The following is a 19818-nucleotide window of genomic DNA, read 5'->3' as shown; positions in this document are numbered from 1 at the left end:
CGCGGCAACTTATTTTGGCACATCTTGCCGTGCCAAAAGTCACAAGAGCCAAGATGAGCTTTTTGTGCGTTGCACAAGGGAGGCATCGGTACCTATGCTGCTAGATCTCGGAGATAGTGGGTAAAAATCCCACATAACCCAAACTTTTCCCCCAGGGGACCTCACACTATATATCGATATATCGTTGAAATATTCTAAAACATATTGGTACTTTATGAAATTAATTACTGTTTTTTATACTAAACTTTTCATTCAAGCTGTTTAAGTCGGGGGAAAATACATCGATACTTTTCCCTTAGCTTACCTCCCGTTTTCTTTAGTCGTTTAACGTTGGATTCCTAAGGCCTCCTTCGGGGAGACATGGGGCGTAGCGTGGCGCGGCTTAGATATATGTAGGTAAATCTATCTAGCATCCATTGAAATAATATATGCAATATCACATGAACTATAACATTATATGACAATATTTCTAATCAGACCTTAAATAATTTTTATAAATTTGGTATAGGTATAAAAGAAATACCTCATAATTTATGATTCCTTATATGATTTGCTAAGTGAACTATCACAGTATGCAAATGTATCGCACAAACATAAATAAATAAATAAATATACTACGACAATACACACACCGCCATCTAGTCCCAAAGTAAGCGTAGCTTGTGTTATGGGTACTAAGATAACTGATGAATAATTTTATGAATAATATACATAAATACTTATAATATACATATAAACACCCAGACACTGAAAAACATTCATGTTCTTCACACAAACATTTTCCAGTTGTGGGAATCGAACCCACGGCTTTGGACTCAAAAAAGCAGGGTCTCTGCCCACTGCGCCAATCGGCCGTCGACTATGTCGATGGATGCTGACATGACGTCAGCATGATACAAATACCAGATATGTATGTGTCAACGATAGGAGGTGTGATCACACGTCTTGTGCGCTTTCATCATCATCTTGCGTATTTCTGATCGACCTGATGCGGACGGTGATGTTTTCGTACCAATAGTTTCTAGGAAACTATTCGAACTGCACTCTAAAAAAAGAAAGCCAACTAAGAGAGATTTTCTCTTAGTTGAGTATAAATTATAACAATTATGATAATAAACATAACAACAAAAGCTGATTAGTTATAGCAGCAAGTTCATTATAGATTGAGCTAACAATGTAGGTATGTTCATTGATTCTAACAAATAAATACGTTGTTTCTATTATTATTTACTTCTTTTTATGATTAGATCATTTTTAATTATTTAGCTTAAACCAGTACGTAAATTGAATCAGTTAAGAATATGCCTTAGTTAAGTAACAATAATAGGAGCAATACAGTTGCCCAGTCCATTGAATTATGATAAACAATCATTATCATCTTATTTGATGTATCTATGTTCTTGTTAGGCTCGTATGGAATCAAGATGCTTGATCACAACAATCACTATCTTGTTAGGAATAACCAATTTTTTTTTAGAGTGTGAATACACTTTTGAGTAACGAAGCAAAAACATTTTTCAAGGGACCAAATTATATTACAAAAAATGTAAAAGTTATTTTTTCCTTCTCAAAAGACTATGTATTATACATGTCTAAACGTATTCACCTAAGTATGTCTAACCTCACTATAATATCCAATTGGTTGGTTTTTAGGGTTCCGTACCCAGAGGTTAAATCGGACTCCCCTGTCCGCCCGTGTCTGTCTGTCCGTCTGTCACTAGCTGTATGAACCGATAGTTAGGCAATTGAAATTTTTACAAAAGATGTATTTCTGTTGCTGTTATAACACCATACAATACTAAAAAAACAGAATAAAACAAAGATTTGAAGGGGCTCCCAGGGTACGTAGTTAGCAGGTTTATTTGTTAATTTTGTATGCGTTTCTTTGTGTACAAAAATGTACCTTTACATGTATTATGTGCAGATATGCTCACAATACATGTATATTGTACGTTTTCTATGTACAATTACAACCTTCGTATTACGAAACATGATTGCTACATTGTAGCGCTAGTTAATAATTTGATACCCAATAATTTATTAAGAACTAGCTGTTGCCTGCGGTTTGGTTTGCGGTTTTTTGGTTTTTCATAAATCCCACTGGAACTCTCAATTATTCCGGATAAAAAGCCTATACGGTAATCCAGGGTATAATCTATTTCCATTCCATGTTTCAGTCAAATTGGCTAAGTAGATTTTGTGTGAGCATAGCTTGTGTTATGGTTACTAAGATGACTGATGAATAGTTTTATGTATGATAGATACATAAATACTCATAATATACAAATCAACACCCAGACACTGAAAAATATTCATGTTAATCACAAGAACATTTTCCAGTTGTAGGAATCGAACCCACGGCCTTTTTCTAACAAACATCCATCCTTACAAACTTTAAATAATATTAGTACGATATCCTCATACCTACACATGATGCTTATTCTAAACTCTACCCACTTTAGATTAGCAACATAAACACCCAGCACGGAGATAAACTTATTTCACTTAGGTATCTGTTGAAATTAAGATATCTATATAAAGTATACGAATATCCTGAGGTTTACTACTAGCTACCTACTAAAAAGCAGTAGAGTTTTATTACCCTTTGACATACATGCCCTAGCGATTAAAAAGAGCCTTTATAAAACCTCTTTTATAAAGGCTCCTCACCCAACGATAAAGATTAAAACGAATAGACCTTCAATAGTGTTTTTTTTATCCCACTACAACTTAGCCCTTGACTGCAATCTCACCTGGTGGTAAGTGATGATGGTAGCGGGCTAATCTGGTATGATAGTCATACCTCTAATTGGTTTCTACGCGACATCGCACCGGAACACTTAATCGCTTAGCGGCACGTCTTTCTCTGTAGGCTGGTATCTAGCCACGCCCAAAGCCTTAAACCAGACATAGTATAAACAAAATGTAATACGTTTAGAAGGCGATAAACGTGCAGCTTTCCCGACCGTTTTCGGCCACTGTAGTCAATCTCCCGAGATATATTCTTAGTACGCGGGATAAACTATTTATCCCAATTATGTTCGCAAACACAGGTGCACTCACTGTGTTCTCATTGTCATAGTTCGAAAGGATGGATCACGCGCAGGACCGACAGCCTACGTACCTACTCTCCGAGGCTAGGGGATGAATCACCGCCAATTTCTAAAATCCGGTGTGGTACTAATGCGAATGTCTTGATTGAAAAACCCAATAAGTACCTACTCTTCACAATTTTTTTTTAAATTCAGTAACGAAGTCCTGGTTTAATCCAGGACCAAGGAAAATGCTCTGCACTACGCCAAAGAAACTTTAAACGCACTGAAAAGGGGATACTAAGCCAATGGGGTATCACAATTCACAGTATATTTTTTCAGTGAATATTCGCTTATTGTTGTGATAAGGTTCAATAATCGTGGCAAGAGTGCAACGTTATCGGTGAGTAAGCGGTTCCGAGTTTACTTGTTGATAAATTGTAATATACATAACCGTTATATGAAACACTTTAGTTACCGCTCGTACAGAATTTACATATGTTTTGCTACAGGACTGCAATACAGTTGTTTTTGGTGTGAAAATTTTTTTACTCACGTTAAACGATTTTTGGGAAAAACTTATGGGTTCGCGTCACCGATGACCTCGACATGCTCGTGATGTATTTCGCCATACGTGACGCTTAGTATAGCGGCCAGTGTACATGTATACGCATGCCTATTAAACAAAGTCAGACAAAAAATTATCCCCACATTATGTCTACTCACAAGGGATAAAATTCATTTGTCCACCTGCCAAAGCACGGCACGGGAAAAAAGGTGCCACCCGTTTGCCATGATAAGTATATTATTTGAATATATTAACCCGTGCTACTCGGAAAGTGGATGAACGGTGGTACGGGGATATATCCCACCTACAACACATTTTGATCTATCCCCGTGAAGAAAATGTGTCCTGCCTGAGCTATTGAGTGTTTTTTTAAAGTTACAAACGTAATTTACTAAGTAAATAATATGCTATCATTAACTGTCGTCAACCGACACGTTTATCTAGGAATGTCCAATCAACCAACGATCTCTATAGTCTTAGTTATTACTCATACCCATTCATTTCATTTTAACTTATAACCTCTTTAACTGTGTCAATGTTTTCAATAATAACATCAATTGATATCGGCCGAGAGAGAGTTTCATACGTTACCTACATTGTATGTATACCTCAGTGACGTCATATTGATGTAGAATGTAGATTTATTATATTCTAGATTAAATATTAATATCGGTTCTACGATAATACACACATCGCCATCTAGCCCCAAAGTAAGCATAGCTTGTGTTATGGGTACTAAGATGACTGATGAGTAGTTTTATGAATGATAGATACATAAATACTTATAATATATAAATAAACACCTAGCCATTGAAAAATATTCATGTTAATCACAAGAACATTTTCCAGTTGTAGGAATCGAACCCACGGCCTTTTTCTCAGAAAGCGGGGTCGCTGCCCACTGCGCCAGTCGGCCGTCGAATTAAACTTAGGCAGGTTTTTTTCATGAAAATGCTTCACCAACAAGCTATTTTAGTAAGCGCTATTTAAAAGCGTGTTCTTAGTTCAAACAAGCAATGAAACCTTTCTAATATTAACAACTCTGAACTACCCTAAAACAATAAGGTTCCCCAAAACTTAATAGTAAAGGCCTTTTTAATAGTTCTAATTACGTAACAAATATTAATCCAATAAAAATCATACGTAACTTGTGAAGCTATTTCTTAATAAAACATAAAAAGTAAAACAGTTTCATTATTATGAATTGTCAATTTAAAGTAATAAAAATCCACAAACTGCTTATAAGTTACGTGTTAAATTAGTAATAACACGTAATCGAATGTAATGTACGACCAATTCGAATCTTCCCAATCTTCCGAACTTTGAATCTGGAGATCTTGAAATCCTTTGAATATCGGATTAAAATATTGAATCGAAATATGCGATGGGCCTCAATTTATTGGAAATTTCGATTATTTCTACACCGATCTTATAAACAGAAAATATTGACTTAACTTGCTACTGATGTACTAGAGACGGCAACTTTTAGGCAACAAAAGTGCACGCAAAAATTGTGTTCAGGTTCCGAGTACTACAAAATGAGGTACTTAAACTATTAATAAATAATCTAAGTATTTCTTCACAACGGACTAAAGATATGTTATTAGTGGCCACATCTCTGTCTATACGCTCATACGCTTTACACGTTTCATTATAATTTTCTCGATAGATAAAAAAATGTGAAAGGTACCTAAAACGAAAATAATTATTACAAAAATAAAAGTTATGGTTTCCTTAGTTATTATTTAAAAAAATGTTACGAAAAAATAATGAAAAAATTAGTATAATTTTTTTTTATTGGTTTTATTTTACTGATGAATGATTTCCTCCTAAGCCTAGGTAAAATATAATAATTTAAACGTAGAATTAAATTAAAGCTGAACTCTTTTGGTACTAAAACGTCAAAATATGCAAATTAAAACTTTAAATCACAACGTCCGCATACTGAAATCGTATGCGGCCGTGTTACGCACTACAAAATCTAGCTCGCGTGTATAACATAGCGACTTTTTAACAGTGTTATATTTTCTTTGCAGATTTATCAACACTTACGCTGGTACACTAACCCCTCGGAGCAGCGATGGATTGTGCGCATTTTGTTCATCGTACCAATATACGGATGCTACAGTTGGATCTCGCTGCTATTCTTCAATGGCGATTCGTATTACATTTACTTCTTCACCGTGAGGGATTGTTATGAAGGTAATATTTTAAGTATTAAAGTTTTACAAATAAACCATACGTCTATTTAGATCCCACTGCTAGGCCTCCTCTCTCATAAAGGGTTTTAAACCGGTTTGTGCGGGTTTGGTTGGCTAGAATAAAAAATGACAACAATTAATAAATACACGAATAATATATGAAGTGTTTGTTACACAAGTATTAGGGGACGTCCATAAATTACGTGAGGTGTTTTTTTTAATTTTCTGTCCCTCCCCCCCCCCCCCCTCGTGAGATGTCTTGAGATTTTATTCTACCCCCTCCCCCAATTTCACGTGAGACTTTTAAAAATTTGGGTTTCTTACGTTAGCGCGTTGGATTGTTATTGTAAAAAGATCAAAGGACCAAAATAGTTTAGTTTTTTTTAGTTTCAATCAGGAAAAAAAATTGCGTGATATTTGCCCCCCCTCTCTCCAACGTGAGATTACATGAGATTTTACTCGACCCCCGCCTTAAACATCTCACGTATTTTATGAACGCCCCCTTATAAGAATAGCCCCCTTATATGAAGACAATTTATTAGAATTTTATACTTCATACTCTCATAAATAAATTACTATTTCACAACATTAATCTATTGTTCTGCAGTATAATTAAATTACACGAAAGACACACATAGTACAGTCTTACTAAATATAAACTATCTTGATATGTCTCTTTAAGACGGCCGATTGGCGCCGTGGCCTGGTTTCTGAGTCTAAGGCTATATATTATAGGTTAAGGGTTTGATTCCCACAACTGAAAAATGTTTTGTGTGATGAAAAAATAAACAAGTATTTATGTATTCATTGAAATACCCATCAGTTATCTTAGTACCCATAACACAAGCTACGCTAACTTTGGGGCTAGATGGCGATGTGTGTAATATCGTAATATATTTATTTGTCTCCTTACCTAAATACTATGGAGGGTAGAGGTAAGGAGAGTCATCTTATATGGGAGAAAAGTTGAAAAAGTGTCCAGTTGTATGCGCTAAATAACAGTTCAAAAATCCTCCACAATGGCGCTGGTGGATGCACAGGGTATGGTATGAATGTAGCAATCGTAGATGAATTGAAGTATGCCGAGTTAAAAAATTTAATGTCATTATCGACTAAAGTAGTTAATTATTGAGAATTTCAACAACTTACGTTGTACAAAATATTGTGGTAAATATAACCTAACTTCCTTGTATCTCCATACTTCCTTGTTTATTTTTCAAGCCTACTCTAACAATATTTGGTTTGGCGCTTCTTTTAAGAGTTACCTTGATGCAAATGTGGCGCCATCCTAATTTAATACATTTTGACGACACTTTTTCATATACACAGATGATCCTCCTTACCTCTACCCTCCATACTAAATACGCACATTAAAAGTCTACCAAATTACAATTAAAAAATTTCTGAACTATAAGTAATAATTATATGATTCGAGTACTTGAGTATTTGACGATTCCGTTAAATAATTTCTACGTTCTTTTCAATATATATTTTCCTACCATCCATATATATATTGATAACAATGATAATAATTATTGTTTATGTGTTACCTTGAGCATTCATATTCTTATTGTAATCCTAAGTTTAAGTCCATTAGGCGAAACTAGTTTACTTATCAGTAATTCATTTACGTGCAAGTGCAGTGGCGCGGTTTAATGATAATTACTGTGTACCTCTTGTGTTATTAAATTATCAAATCTTAGTAAATGATCAATATATAAACTTGGATCACGCGAATCGCTTCGTGAACAATTTAAACAAATAGGTATTCTCGCTAAGCTACTGTAGCTTCGCAATATAATATAATAATATAGTCTTTGTGACTTACCAGAAACGGACATAAATTAGTTATATCTGCATATCCTCTGCGATAGGTGCAGAACTCCTTTGTGGGGTTGAGTATACGCTTTTACAACATGATTCCAAAGGAAATTCTTGACCTACCAATGCATACATTTAAAAAATGTGTAAAAACACATCTAGTACAGCGTGGTTACTATACATTTGATGAATTCCTGAAAGACAAGGTAGATTGGAAGCCTCGCTCTCATCTCCCGCAAGATAGCAAAATGATTGTAAATGTTGATGTTGGAAAAGAGCAACTACTGAGTTTTTGCCGGCTCTTCTCGGTAGAATCTGCTTTCCGAACCGGTGGTAGAGTCACTACAAACATACATACTTGACGTTACAAAAGTGCTTATAAAGTAGGCCTACTTGAAATAAATGAATTTGAATTTTAAACTTTTATTAAGTCATCATTGAATGGAATTCGTCAACCTGCCAGGCGCATTGGTGAGGTACCGGTTTTGTTCCCCGGCAATTTGAGAATTTAAAATTTTTGTTTTTTTTTTTGCAATGCCTGTCCAACCTAGTGCGAATATGGAAATTCTGTTTATTTTAAATTATCATCAGTATACGCATAATTAATGTTACCATGGTTTGCCCATAATCACCAAGCTTGGCTGACGGCTTGGTGATTATGCAGACAGACAGTGGCGTGCACAGGGTTTTTAACCAGGGTATGCATAAAGACTGAAGATGGCAGGAAATGGAAAAACTCTTCTCCTTTATGAGACATTTATAAATTCTAGGGTAAGCCGTGCTTTTACGCTTGTATGAAGTGCACGCCACTGGCAGCAGATGGTAGTAGTAGCACAGTGGACGCTGCTGCTCGTTTTCCGCTATATTTCCTTAGTCGCATCGTACGACACCCGTGGGAGGAGGTTGGGTTGCGACAACTGTATTCTGATCAGCCGTCGCAACACGCTGGCGCGTGCACTTATATAGCACAAAAACACTGTCTAATGAAACGTGTAAACGTTCCAAAGTCTGGTACGAGTTGAGTAAATATAAGGATGCTACCGCAAATGGAGCGCATCGTATCGCTTTTCTGTGGTAGAATGGCGACGGCGAAACAAGGTTATGAAGTTCCTGAGCACAATTACCTTAGTGTATCCTCTAAATAACTGATAAACAGGCAATAAATAAATAAATATACTACGACAATACACACATCGCCATCTTGCACCAAAGTAAGCGAAGCTTGTGTTATGGGTACCAAGATGACTGATGAATATTTTTATGAATTTTATACATAAATAATTTGAATATAAATATAAAGAAACTGAAAAACATTCAAGCTCATCACAAACATTTTCCATTAGTGGGAATCGAACCCACGGCCTTGGGCTCAGAAAGCAGGGTCGTTGCAAACTGCGCCAATCGGCCGTCATGTATGTATAGCAATATAGCGTCGGTGCTGTTAGGATTAAGTAGTTGTATCTTTATCGGCGATGCCGAAGATATGAAACAAGAGGCTGGTGTCAATGCCGATATTTCATAAACAAGCGTCCCCAGCGACTTCGTCCGCATATGAGCTAACCTTCCCGTTTTTGCAACATGTTTCATAGATGATCCACTGCTAATCGTTGTAGCGTTTAGCTTATAGCCTTCCTCGAAAAATGGACTATCCAACACAAAAAAAAAATCCAATTCAAACAGTAAAAGTAGCCCCTGAGATCAACACGTTCAATCAAGCTAACCTGTAAGCTTTATAATATTAGTATAGATATACTCGTATTGTTATAGCGTTCGTGATCTACAGTTTCCTGTCGCTATGTTACGAGTACTTGGGCGGCGAGGGTAACATAATGTCGGAGCTGCGCGGACGTCCGGTGCGAGCGTCCTGCGTGAACGGCACTTGCTGCCTCTCTGGCGCCACTTATACCATCGGCTTCCTGAGATTCTGCAAACAGGCCACATTGCAGTTTTGTCTCATCAAGCCCGTGTGTGCATTCATCATTATATTCCTGCAGGTGAGTGGGCATCTTTATTTCTGCGTCTTGCTAAATGAGTTAGAAATATCTAAAACTATTTATTAGTAATTCAACAGCGTTAACAAATTTTTTTTTTAACAATATTAAAATAAGGCTAAATCTAGACTAAAATAAGACTACAAAATATTATTAATTTTATTAAGTTGAGCAAATATCTGATTTAAAGGTTGTCCGCTTTAGGGGCCATAAAATACGTCATATGTTTGGGGGGGATTTTTTTCTGATTGATACAAAAAATATTATACTATTTTGGTCCATTTAATCCAGATTGTACATGCTTAAGATTTAATCTTACTATTCTTAACTAGTCGAAAATAAAAGCACGAAGCAAATGTTTTTTTTCTTTTTACAATAACAATCCAACGCGTTTACGTAAGAAACCCACATTTTGAAAAATCTCACGTGAGATGGGATGATGGGGGATGGGGGAGGGGGTTGAATAAAATCAGGACATCTCACGTCATCTCATCAGGGGGGCCTGATGAGATGTCGTGAGATTTTATTAGAGAGGGAGGGATAGAAAATAAAAAAAAAACCTCACGTAATTTATGGACGCCCCCTTACACGATTATGATAAAATTCTCTCGATGTAAAAAAAATGACACAGTTACATATAATTTTGGTACTGTCAATACTAAATGAAAACGCTAATGTCAGAAACCACCAAAAAAAAATAATTTATATAAAGAAGGCTTATTCTAAAAACACTTTTGAAACGTCAATTCTGTCTGTCTGGTTTACGTCAAGAAGCAATGATCGCGGTTGAAAGCCACAGGGCAGAGCTAATAATTGCATTATGTAAATGTATCGGACAAAAATAGACTATCTTACATTACTATCATCGTTTTATCTACATCTTAGTTATCATAACGGCGGGGTTAGTACATAACTTACTGCAAATAAGTGCCGTTAAGATAGGACGACTTTTCCATCCTGTCCTACCTATATATGACCTAAGCTAATCTTATATTCGGCATTTCTCAACTTGACCACTCACAAATAAATCCTTGCAGCGGATTTTTACATCACTCCCAGTATCTTGTTATGTAAAGGAGTCTCAGAATTATAATACACTAAGAGCTAGTAGCTAAATGATATTTAAAAATATTCCTAACAATAATATAATTGAGACATACAACAAGTAGTAAAATTATAGCTTTAATTATATAATACAATTTCGGCAGTGCTTTCTAAGGCTGCCGCACACACGGCAATAGGTATTATTGGCAATATAAATTGCATCTTATCGTATTGGAGCGTAGATGAATTGGTCAAAAATACTGTAAATGATAATGATAGCGGGCAGCCTAAAGGTTAAGGTATCGTAACTACCAAATGTTAATAAAATATTTGAGGTTTGGATTATTATCGATTGACCTTGAGTTAGTGAGACGAAACTTTTTAATTTAATCCTTCTAAGTTGTGAAATAGAAAATGCCCCAACGCAGTAAAAATATCGTTCGTCAGCTCTTAGACCGCAAGACATTACGTCACTAAATAGAAAATTACCTCATTCATATCGATCGGAAGTATTAAAACTGTGTTGTGCAACTGAAATGTAGGAATGCATTAGTATCACAACTTAATTATGAATGTTTATTAATTAATATTTATAACTAGCTATGGCTGGCGACTTAGTCTGCGTTTGATTTTGTTTTTTGATGTGGCATTCAATTTAGTTGTAGTTCTAAAAAAAATTAAAGTATTCGGTATCGCTAAGCCTTAAATGAGGGGTTTGCTGCTGTCCGCTGAGGAGTTCTTTCCTCTATCTCCAACCACATTCATCAGACCTCTATAGTACAAAAATAATTATTTAATTATTATAACCGATTTACGGTTATAATTTGTCGGAGTTATGGTGTAAAATCGTCAAATACTTTCATCCCCTCTCCCAAAGGATCCGAGCTTAATATCGGGATAAAAAGTATCCTATATTACTTCTAACACTTCCAAGAATATGTGTACAATGTTTCATGAGGATCGGCTTAGTAGTTTTTGCGTGAAAGCGTAACAAAAAAACTTACATTCACATTTATAATATTAAGTAGGGATGACGGTTAACAATATAATTAAAGTTTTTGGTACTGCTGGATTCTGTAATTTAACTATGTTCTGTTACAAAATTGACTCACTGTGTCTCGTCGGTTTGGTGCTAAGAAGCGACTATACACTTATGTGTAATTATTAGTAGTAGAGCTTTTTGTGGCAGAGCTCGTCCGGGGAAGTATCGCCGTGCTTATTACGCTGAAAAGAAGCATTGTTGGTGCAGCACCTCAGGTTGATGCAGTCGCGTGCACTGGGTTTCTTCCCAGGGTATGCATACATCAGGAAAATTGCATAAAACGGCACAAATTCTCCTTCCTGTACGAGTGTATATATATATATCTCTCTCTCTCTCTCAATGTTAGGTATGCAGTGCTTTTGTGCATGTATGGAGTGCACGCCACTGGGTTGATGGAAACAGAGCACCACTTTGTAGAACGTGTGCCTTGTATGCACTGTGAAGTGTTGCTGTGTTTATAGGCCATCGCCAAGACACCGGTCCGGTCCGTCAATTAATACAATAAAACATCAAACACATCTTGCGACAGATATATTATGTTTTACACGAAAGCACGAAATCTTAGTTTGGAGTTGAGAGCTTAGTTACCTTAAGAATTTAACTTATGCATTTTCTTCTTTCTGGTTTTACACAGATTAGCCAATGCCAGGTGTCTATATGTATAATAAAAGTTGGGGAAACTTAAAAATATTTTATTTACTTTTATTATTTTCACATTAACTACTATCGCCAAAGGTTGTCTGGGAGAGATCGCTTTAGCGATAAGACCGCCTTTGCACACCTAAACTAGTTGATTTTTTTTAAATTATTTTTGTAAATGTGTTTCTTTGTATTTTGTTTTTGTGTGTGCAATAAAGAATTAATTATTATTATTATTATTAACCTAAATAAAATCTAAAACGTCTTCGAAACCACCGCAGCGAGGCACAGTTCCTAAGATGCTGGCAGCATTGCCCCTTTGGATGGCCAAACTAATTCGTTGGCCAAGGTGCCATCAACTGCCCGCTCTAGGATCACCGGTAGACTCGATAGCCCTTTATGATAATTCTTTAAAAAGAGCTCGTGCCTCCGGACCCCACTGTCCCAAAGTCTCTACTCCAAAGGCCACAAAAATGAAACTGCTATCCAGGTTTTCATATTAGCGCCTCAAAACTAAAAAACTTTAAATATAAAACATCAGGAGAAATTGACTGACGAAAAGGGCGGGAAACTTTGCACATGGCGGACACGGCCCCCCCAAATATACCGCAAACCCGCCCCGAAAAGGACTGGTGCTGTCTATACCGTACATACCGCAGTAAAATTTACCGCTATTTCCACTGCAGCTAGCCGCCTATATAGGCAAGCTCTTCAAAACATTATACTGTACATTTTAAACTTTTATAATATTTTAAAACTCACCCATACAAATAGCCAACCACTAAGAGAACGACACCAATACTACAACATATACAATACAAGCAACACCAATCCTTCTCAAAACGAGTTCACCATAAATTTAAAGAAAAAAGTGTGTGTCAGCTCCGACGCACGACTGGAGAATAAAATAAATAAATCACACACACAATAAAACAAGCATTACAAAATAATATTAAAGAGAAAACTTTTTTTTGACGATGCCTTATTATTATATTATTATATTTATCTTTAAACCTGTCTGATGATTCTAATTTTTTATGTCTCACACGTAATTTCGTAACAATGAAATTAAAGACTGATATCTGACTGAAGCGGTGATTAAAAAACTATAGTGCGTACATTTTTAAAAATTCCATTTTTTTTTCTCCTTAAGTACGATTGTCGTAACATACACAAAAAGAGTTTATTTATCTGAATAAAGATTAATACCGTATGAAAGGGTAAATTCAATTCCTGTGCAATTTATTCACACATGGCGGAAGTGTAACTTCTTAAAAGTAGCCTACGGGAGATTGAGGTGGATGTAGAGTATCAGAACTATTAGGATAAATGTAATGTTTATTATTTAGTTTCCATGGTAACAAGAATAGGAAAAAAAATGTATAATTTTTTCTATCTCACTCTGTCCCATATATTTATGTGTTTGTTTCTTTAGCTAGATAATATTCGGTTTCCTTGGTAACTTAAATAGGAAAAAAAAAATAAACGAAAGCGAAAACGTAACGAGGTCATTCATCAGAAGATTTTACTCCTCACATTTTTCTCATACCGGGCGCCTTATATATGAAAATCGATTCTTAAGGAGTAAACTCCAAAAATCCGAAAAAACCGCGTCCGCCATGCACGAGGCCTCCCGCCTTTTTTCTAACATATACTTTGACTTTATTTTAGGCGGCAGGACACTACCATGATGGCGACTGGAGCCCCAACGGGGGCTACCTTTACATAACTATAGTGTACAACTTCTCCGTGAGCCTGGCGCTGTACGGGCTCTTCCTGTTCTTGGGCGCCACCCGCGAGATGCTGAAGCCTTTTGATCCGGTGCTCAAGTTCTTCACGGTCAAATCTGTTATCTTCTTATCGTTCTGGCAGGGTAAGTCGAATTGTAAACACTTTATACCCGGAAGAAAAATAGGAAAAGGTTGTCTTTACTTTTTAGTTTCTATGCCTGCTAACATGTGTTAAAGTTCAAATCAAGTTAACTAACAACAAATTGTACCTCACTGACAGATTACTACTGACTGAAACACTAAAAACAAAATTACAGTCGTATTTAAATAAAGCTGTACTGACAAATATCACAATGTTTTTTGCGCAATGTTTGGCGCAAATAACATAACTTCAAGAGCAGGAAATTGCAGTTTCAGGTCTGCTAAATAAATATGTTCACTTTTATTTAACGCAGTCATGAACCTTTATGTTAACAACTGTTAAAACTTTATTTAAATCAATGAACAACATTCTTCGAGATGACCACGTCATTCGTCGACCTGACTTATAGTGATTAAACGAACTTTACTTAACCTTACAACGATGAATACCTGATTTAAGGTATTTTCAAGTAATACTTTGTTTCCTTAATTGTTGGGTCCCCCTAATTGTTAGGAATCAAGGGGCTAGAGGTTAGATCATGCGTTTAAATATTAGTGCTTATTCGCAAGCGTAGAGTTATCTAGACCTCCTCGAGAAGGTGGAATACCTCATTTGACGTACTTTCAAGAAATACTTTGTGCCTCTCTTGGAATTGGATATATTCAAGGGCCTTTCGGGGTTAGAACATGCCTTTAAATATCAGTGTCTATTCGTAGGCGTAGGGCTAGCCATTCTGGAGAAGGCGGAAGTGATATCGCCGATCATCGACGCGGACGGTACGCCCACCACTGCCGGTACGGTGTCCGCGGGCTACCAGAACTTCCTGATCTGCATCGAGATGCTGGCAGCGGCGATCGCGCTGCGCTACGCGTTCCCGGCGTCTGTGTATGCGCATGCGCACCGTGACCCGCACCGCTCCGTCACCATGCAGTCCATCTCTAGCAGCCTCAAGGTGAGACACGTGGCACTTAATTATCGCCGTTATCTGAGTCGTCTGAAGGCCTAGTGTTAAATATTCTATACTGGGAAATGAATTTAACCATCCCTCCTGGAAACAGCAAAGATATGATTTTAGTTGTCTCGCGTTAGTGGGACTCGCTGGGAAGAGACTCCTTTGTGGGGTTGAGTATACGCTTTTACAACATGATTCCTAAGGAAATTCTTGACCTACCAATGCATACATTTAAAAAATGTGTAAAAACGCATCTAGTACAGCGAGGTTACTATACATTTGATGAATTCCTCAATGACAAGGTAGAATGGAAGCAGCCAGCCTCGCTCTCATCTCCCGCAAGATAGCAAAATGATTGTAAATGTTGATGTTGGAAAAGAGCAACTACTGAGTTTCTTGCCGGCTCTTCTCGGTAGAATCTGCTTTCCGAACCGGTGGTAGAGTCACACAAACATGCATACTTGACGTTTCAAAAGTGCTTATAAAGTAGGCCTACTTGAAATAAATGAATTTGAATTTGAATTTGAATTTAGAGTCCAGAATAGCGGGGCCGTCTACGTCATACAGATACACCACTAGATCCTTTTCGCATACTACAGCGGCATCCCTTCTTTTAACCCACATCTGCATTTTTTTTTTCTTCCTGTTATTAACGGTTGGAGGACATAGAATAACGTAGGCAGAATTCAATCTCCTACGCCCTGGGTTGGGCCTTTCTTGGTATAAATAGCTAAACTAATCTTATATATCGGCATTTCTCAAATTGACCACTCACAAATGAATCCTTGCAACGGATTTTTACATCATTCCCAGTATCTAGTTATGTAAAGCAGTTTCAGAATTATAATACACTAAGAGCTAAATGATATTTACAATTTTCTTAACTATAATATAATTGAGACATACATACAACAAGTAGTAAAATTATAAGTTTATAAAACCTATGACGAAATACAAATTCCGCAGTGTCTTCTGCGGCAGGCACACACACGTCAAAAGGTATTATTGACAATATTATTGAAAATATTTGACGGCCGACTGGGCGCAGTTGGCAGCGACCCTGCTATCTGAGTCCAAGGCCGTGAGTTCGATTCCCACAACTGAAAAATATTTATGTGATGAACATGAATGTTTTTCAGTGTCGCGGTGTTTATGTGTATGAATGAATGAATGAATGAATACACTTTTATTGTACACCAAAGAAAAAAAAAGTAGTTACAGAGATATAAATACATATCAAGAGAGTACAATTTGGTGGCCTTATCGCTACATAGCGATTTCTTCCAGGCAACCAATGGCGTAAAAGGAAAAAACATAGAAAAGAGGTAGGTGGTCTGTATTTTATAAGTAATTATGTATATTATTCATAGAAATATTCTTCAGTCATCTTAGTACCCATAACACAAGCTACGCTTATTTTGGGGCTACATGGCGATGTGTCTATTGTCGTAGTATATTTATTTATAATATTCTGCGAGTTACTTGCGAGTTATTACACTGTATTTGGTAAGTTGGCATCTGTAGCCACACACCGCAACAACGCAATGTGCGATTTCAGAATTTCGCTGTACTTACAAATACGCCCTGGGTTGGGTCGTTTAAGGTATAAATCGAATGAGATAATTATTAGTAAAAAGTAAATGTACAAGTCTATACCTACTTTTCCAAATGTGCCAGTAGCTCGTGCACAGTGGCGTGCACTTCACACATGCACAAAAGCATTGCATACCCTAAAAATTTTGTATTACTCATAAAGGGGGTGGATTTTTCCATTTTATGCCATTTCCCTTCTTTATGCATACCCTGGTCAAAAACCCTGTGCACGCTACTGCTCGTGCAGCTATTATGCAATAGTTTCATAAACTTAATATTCTGATGTTTTAAGGACACAGCTATTAAAAGCCATAAAAGGGATCAATGGTGTGACTTATCGGATTAAAGTAAAAACGTAGTTCGGTCAGCCTTTCTACACTTCCCATGGCAGTCAGTGACCATTTGAGTCATCGATGCATAGCCAGCGGAGTCTATGGAAATCCGACATAGGAACATTATATGAATATACGGTGACATCGTGTTTTTATCATGTTACATCGACCACTTTAATTTATTCCATTTAAAGTATATCCGGATCATATTGTATATGAGTTCAATTTACTGCAGAAGAGATAAAAATTATGAAAATAAAAGATAGTTTGAGTAGGTAGGATTTGTTAACTAGAGCGGAATAACGAAATAGTTACTACTATTTCATTCTATAGTACCTAATGCCGGCGCACCGCGTTCCTTGTTTTCTTTATAGCTACTAAATGCACCGAGTTATCAACAACTTTTGCATATTTTTATTATAAAGTAATAAGTAAACATACATGGGTGTCAGTAAATTTTTGCACAGACACATATCTAAAGAAACTGTTAGTCTGAAAGTAGTGCTATTATTTTCGTTATAGGAAGTTAAAAATAAAATACAGTGTATATTATCCACTGCGAGCTAGAACGAAACTCGAATTATTTGAAATCCTTATAGACAAACTCCCTGGCGCAAGCAGTTTTGTCTAGTCTTGCCAGGTGGCTTTAGCCGTGGCTGGTTATCATCCTACAAACAAAGTCGTGCCGCCAAGTTATTTAGCGTTCCAGTACGATGTCGCGTAGAAACCGATTTATACCCTCTAACAGGTAATCTGAGTCTGCATCATACTTACTACCAGCTGAGATAGGACAAGGATTGACTGGTAATAAAATAAAAAAAAAGACAGCCTTTAAAATATTATACCCCTTTTATTCCAGGAGACAATGAACCCGAAGGACATCATGACGGACGCGTTCCACAACTTCCACCCGCAGTACCAACAATATACGCAATACAGCTCAGGTTAGTGAAATCATTTATTTATCCGCATGGCAGCTGCCTGAATATTTTAATTATTTTTGTTTGCCTATCATTGGATATCTTATTACCTCGTTGCTAATCTGTAAGTATCTCTAAAACACACAATAATTGTCAAACTTATCTGTATACAAAATCATAAAATTGTTTATAAAACAGCCTTTAAAATTCAGTAGACTAAAAGTGCTGTCCTTTTTCACAGTGGACCTAATGAAAAACACGTGCTGTACTTTTAGACCTAACATCTTAATTTTATGAGTTATTAACCGCGCCCGCGGTATTTGTTCTATGTCATTCGCACAATACTCGCACGCCCGTTTTTTTCTCTGTGGTGTACGATAAAGGTATATCAATTCATAAACAAATTCATTGTAAACATTCCGCACTTGGCCAGCGTGGTAGACTACGGCCTAAAGCCTTCTCATTCTGAAAGGTCGCTAATAGTTTGATGATGATGATAGAAATAGGACTTTGGCAGCCATTTATAAATCTATTCTTTAAAAGCGCGGGTTAAACACAAGTCATTAAGATGACATGTCTTATAGTAGAGCCTGTCCTTTCACTATGTTCTTTAAAGAAAAGGACAGAACCGTTTTTACACTGCTTACTTAGTTTAGTCTACAGATATGTAAGAATAGTATTGGTAAGAATTTGACTCGAACTATCAAAGATAACGTCGAATTAAAGTTTTAGAGTTGCTTACACTACGCCTCACGAAAGTTGAACAAGGTGGCGTGGACTGCGAATATTTGACAGCACCGTTTAAAGCACAGATCGACTGTTAGGGGCAAGCTAATAGATATGGACTTTAGGCTAAATTTATGGAAAAAAATCAAGTAGGAAAAGATTTTTATGATTAAATTTTATGAATATACAAACACACTCATTAAGTTTGCGCTACACTCTTGTCCATACTTTTACCAGGAGATTACGCTTGCTTCGTCGCCCACACTATTTTGTAGGTTCAGCTTTCATGGCGCGTACTGCATCTGTATCACGGTATTTGTCATATAGTGTATTTTAAACAATATATTTATAGCCGTTTTGATACTCAACACTATACAAAGGCAAACGAAAAAGATAATTGATGTAAACAAATATTGTCGTCATTTGCGTAAGAGAGAGGCCACAGAGAAAATCTTTGTCCCTCGCATGCAAGTAAGGTTTACATTCACTATCTATTGTCTTTGGCCTTTGTTAACACGAAACATTTACATAAAGAATTGCGATGTCATTTTCGTTGTTTACTCGAACATTCGCGTACCGCGAGAGAGGTGTTGTTATTTTTTGGTTTATTTTCTTTCAGATGTCACTTCTCAACTGCCTTATGAGAAACTATAAGCTCTGCCATAGCTGTGCTCTGCATGAAGTGCATTGCTGTCTATCTGTCCATATTATACATAAATAATTTAACTAAATATAAGATTACCTATTTCCTAGCAGACAGTTTAAAAATATCCTTTTTTTTACAGTTATTCTTCGATATATTCAATTGAAGTCTGTTCGTAAATAGGTATTCTGAAATCCATTATCTACACTTGTATGTATCTTGTCACTACCATTAACACAAAAAAAAAAAAAACAAAAAAAAAACTGTTACTGGAAGTGACTTTTTACATTAAGTCTTGCCGAGCATGGAAAACCCATTAATATAACCGAATGGCACGTCACTATCATTGATAACATGAAAAGAATTATAAGTACACCTTGTCTTTTGGTAAAAAAAATATAGATTATTTTTCTAAGGACCACAGAGTATAGTTATATTTTAT

General features: G+C 36.4%; 1 protein-coding gene across 2 annotated transcripts in view; it reads left to right on the top strand.

Moving 5' to 3' along the window:
- LOC120630222 (transmembrane protein 184B) overlaps window positions 1–19818 on the top strand; it is a 35300-nt gene that overhangs the window by 10005 nt on the left and 5477 nt on the right. The window contains exons 3-8 of one of the 2 annotated variants that reach the window (XM_039899364.1): window positions 5637–5802; window positions 9390–9616; window positions 14010–14211; window positions 14927–15162; window positions 17947–18031; window positions 19353–19648. In XM_039899364.1, coding sequence (XP_039755298.1) covers window positions 5637–5802; window positions 9390–9616; window positions 14010–14211; window positions 14927–15162; window positions 17947–18031; window positions 19353–19387 — 951 coding nt within the window. In that variant the 3' untranslated portion in view covers window positions 19388–19648. Of the gene's footprint in view, window positions 1–5636; window positions 5803–9389; window positions 9617–14009; window positions 14212–14926; window positions 15163–17946; window positions 18032–19352; window positions 19649–19818 lie in introns of those variants that run through there. The other variant, XM_039899363.1, reaches the window with a different exon arrangement.

Source organism: Pararge aegeria, chromosome 16, assembly GCF_905163445.1.
Source record: "Pararge aegeria chromosome 16, ilParAegt1.1, whole genome shotgun sequence".
Classification (NCBI taxonomy): Eukaryota; Metazoa; Arthropoda; class Insecta; order Lepidoptera; family Nymphalidae; genus Pararge; species Pararge aegeria.
The sequence above is the reverse complement of the archived record's forward strand: the minus strand, read 5'-3'. Positions and strand labels throughout refer to the sequence as shown.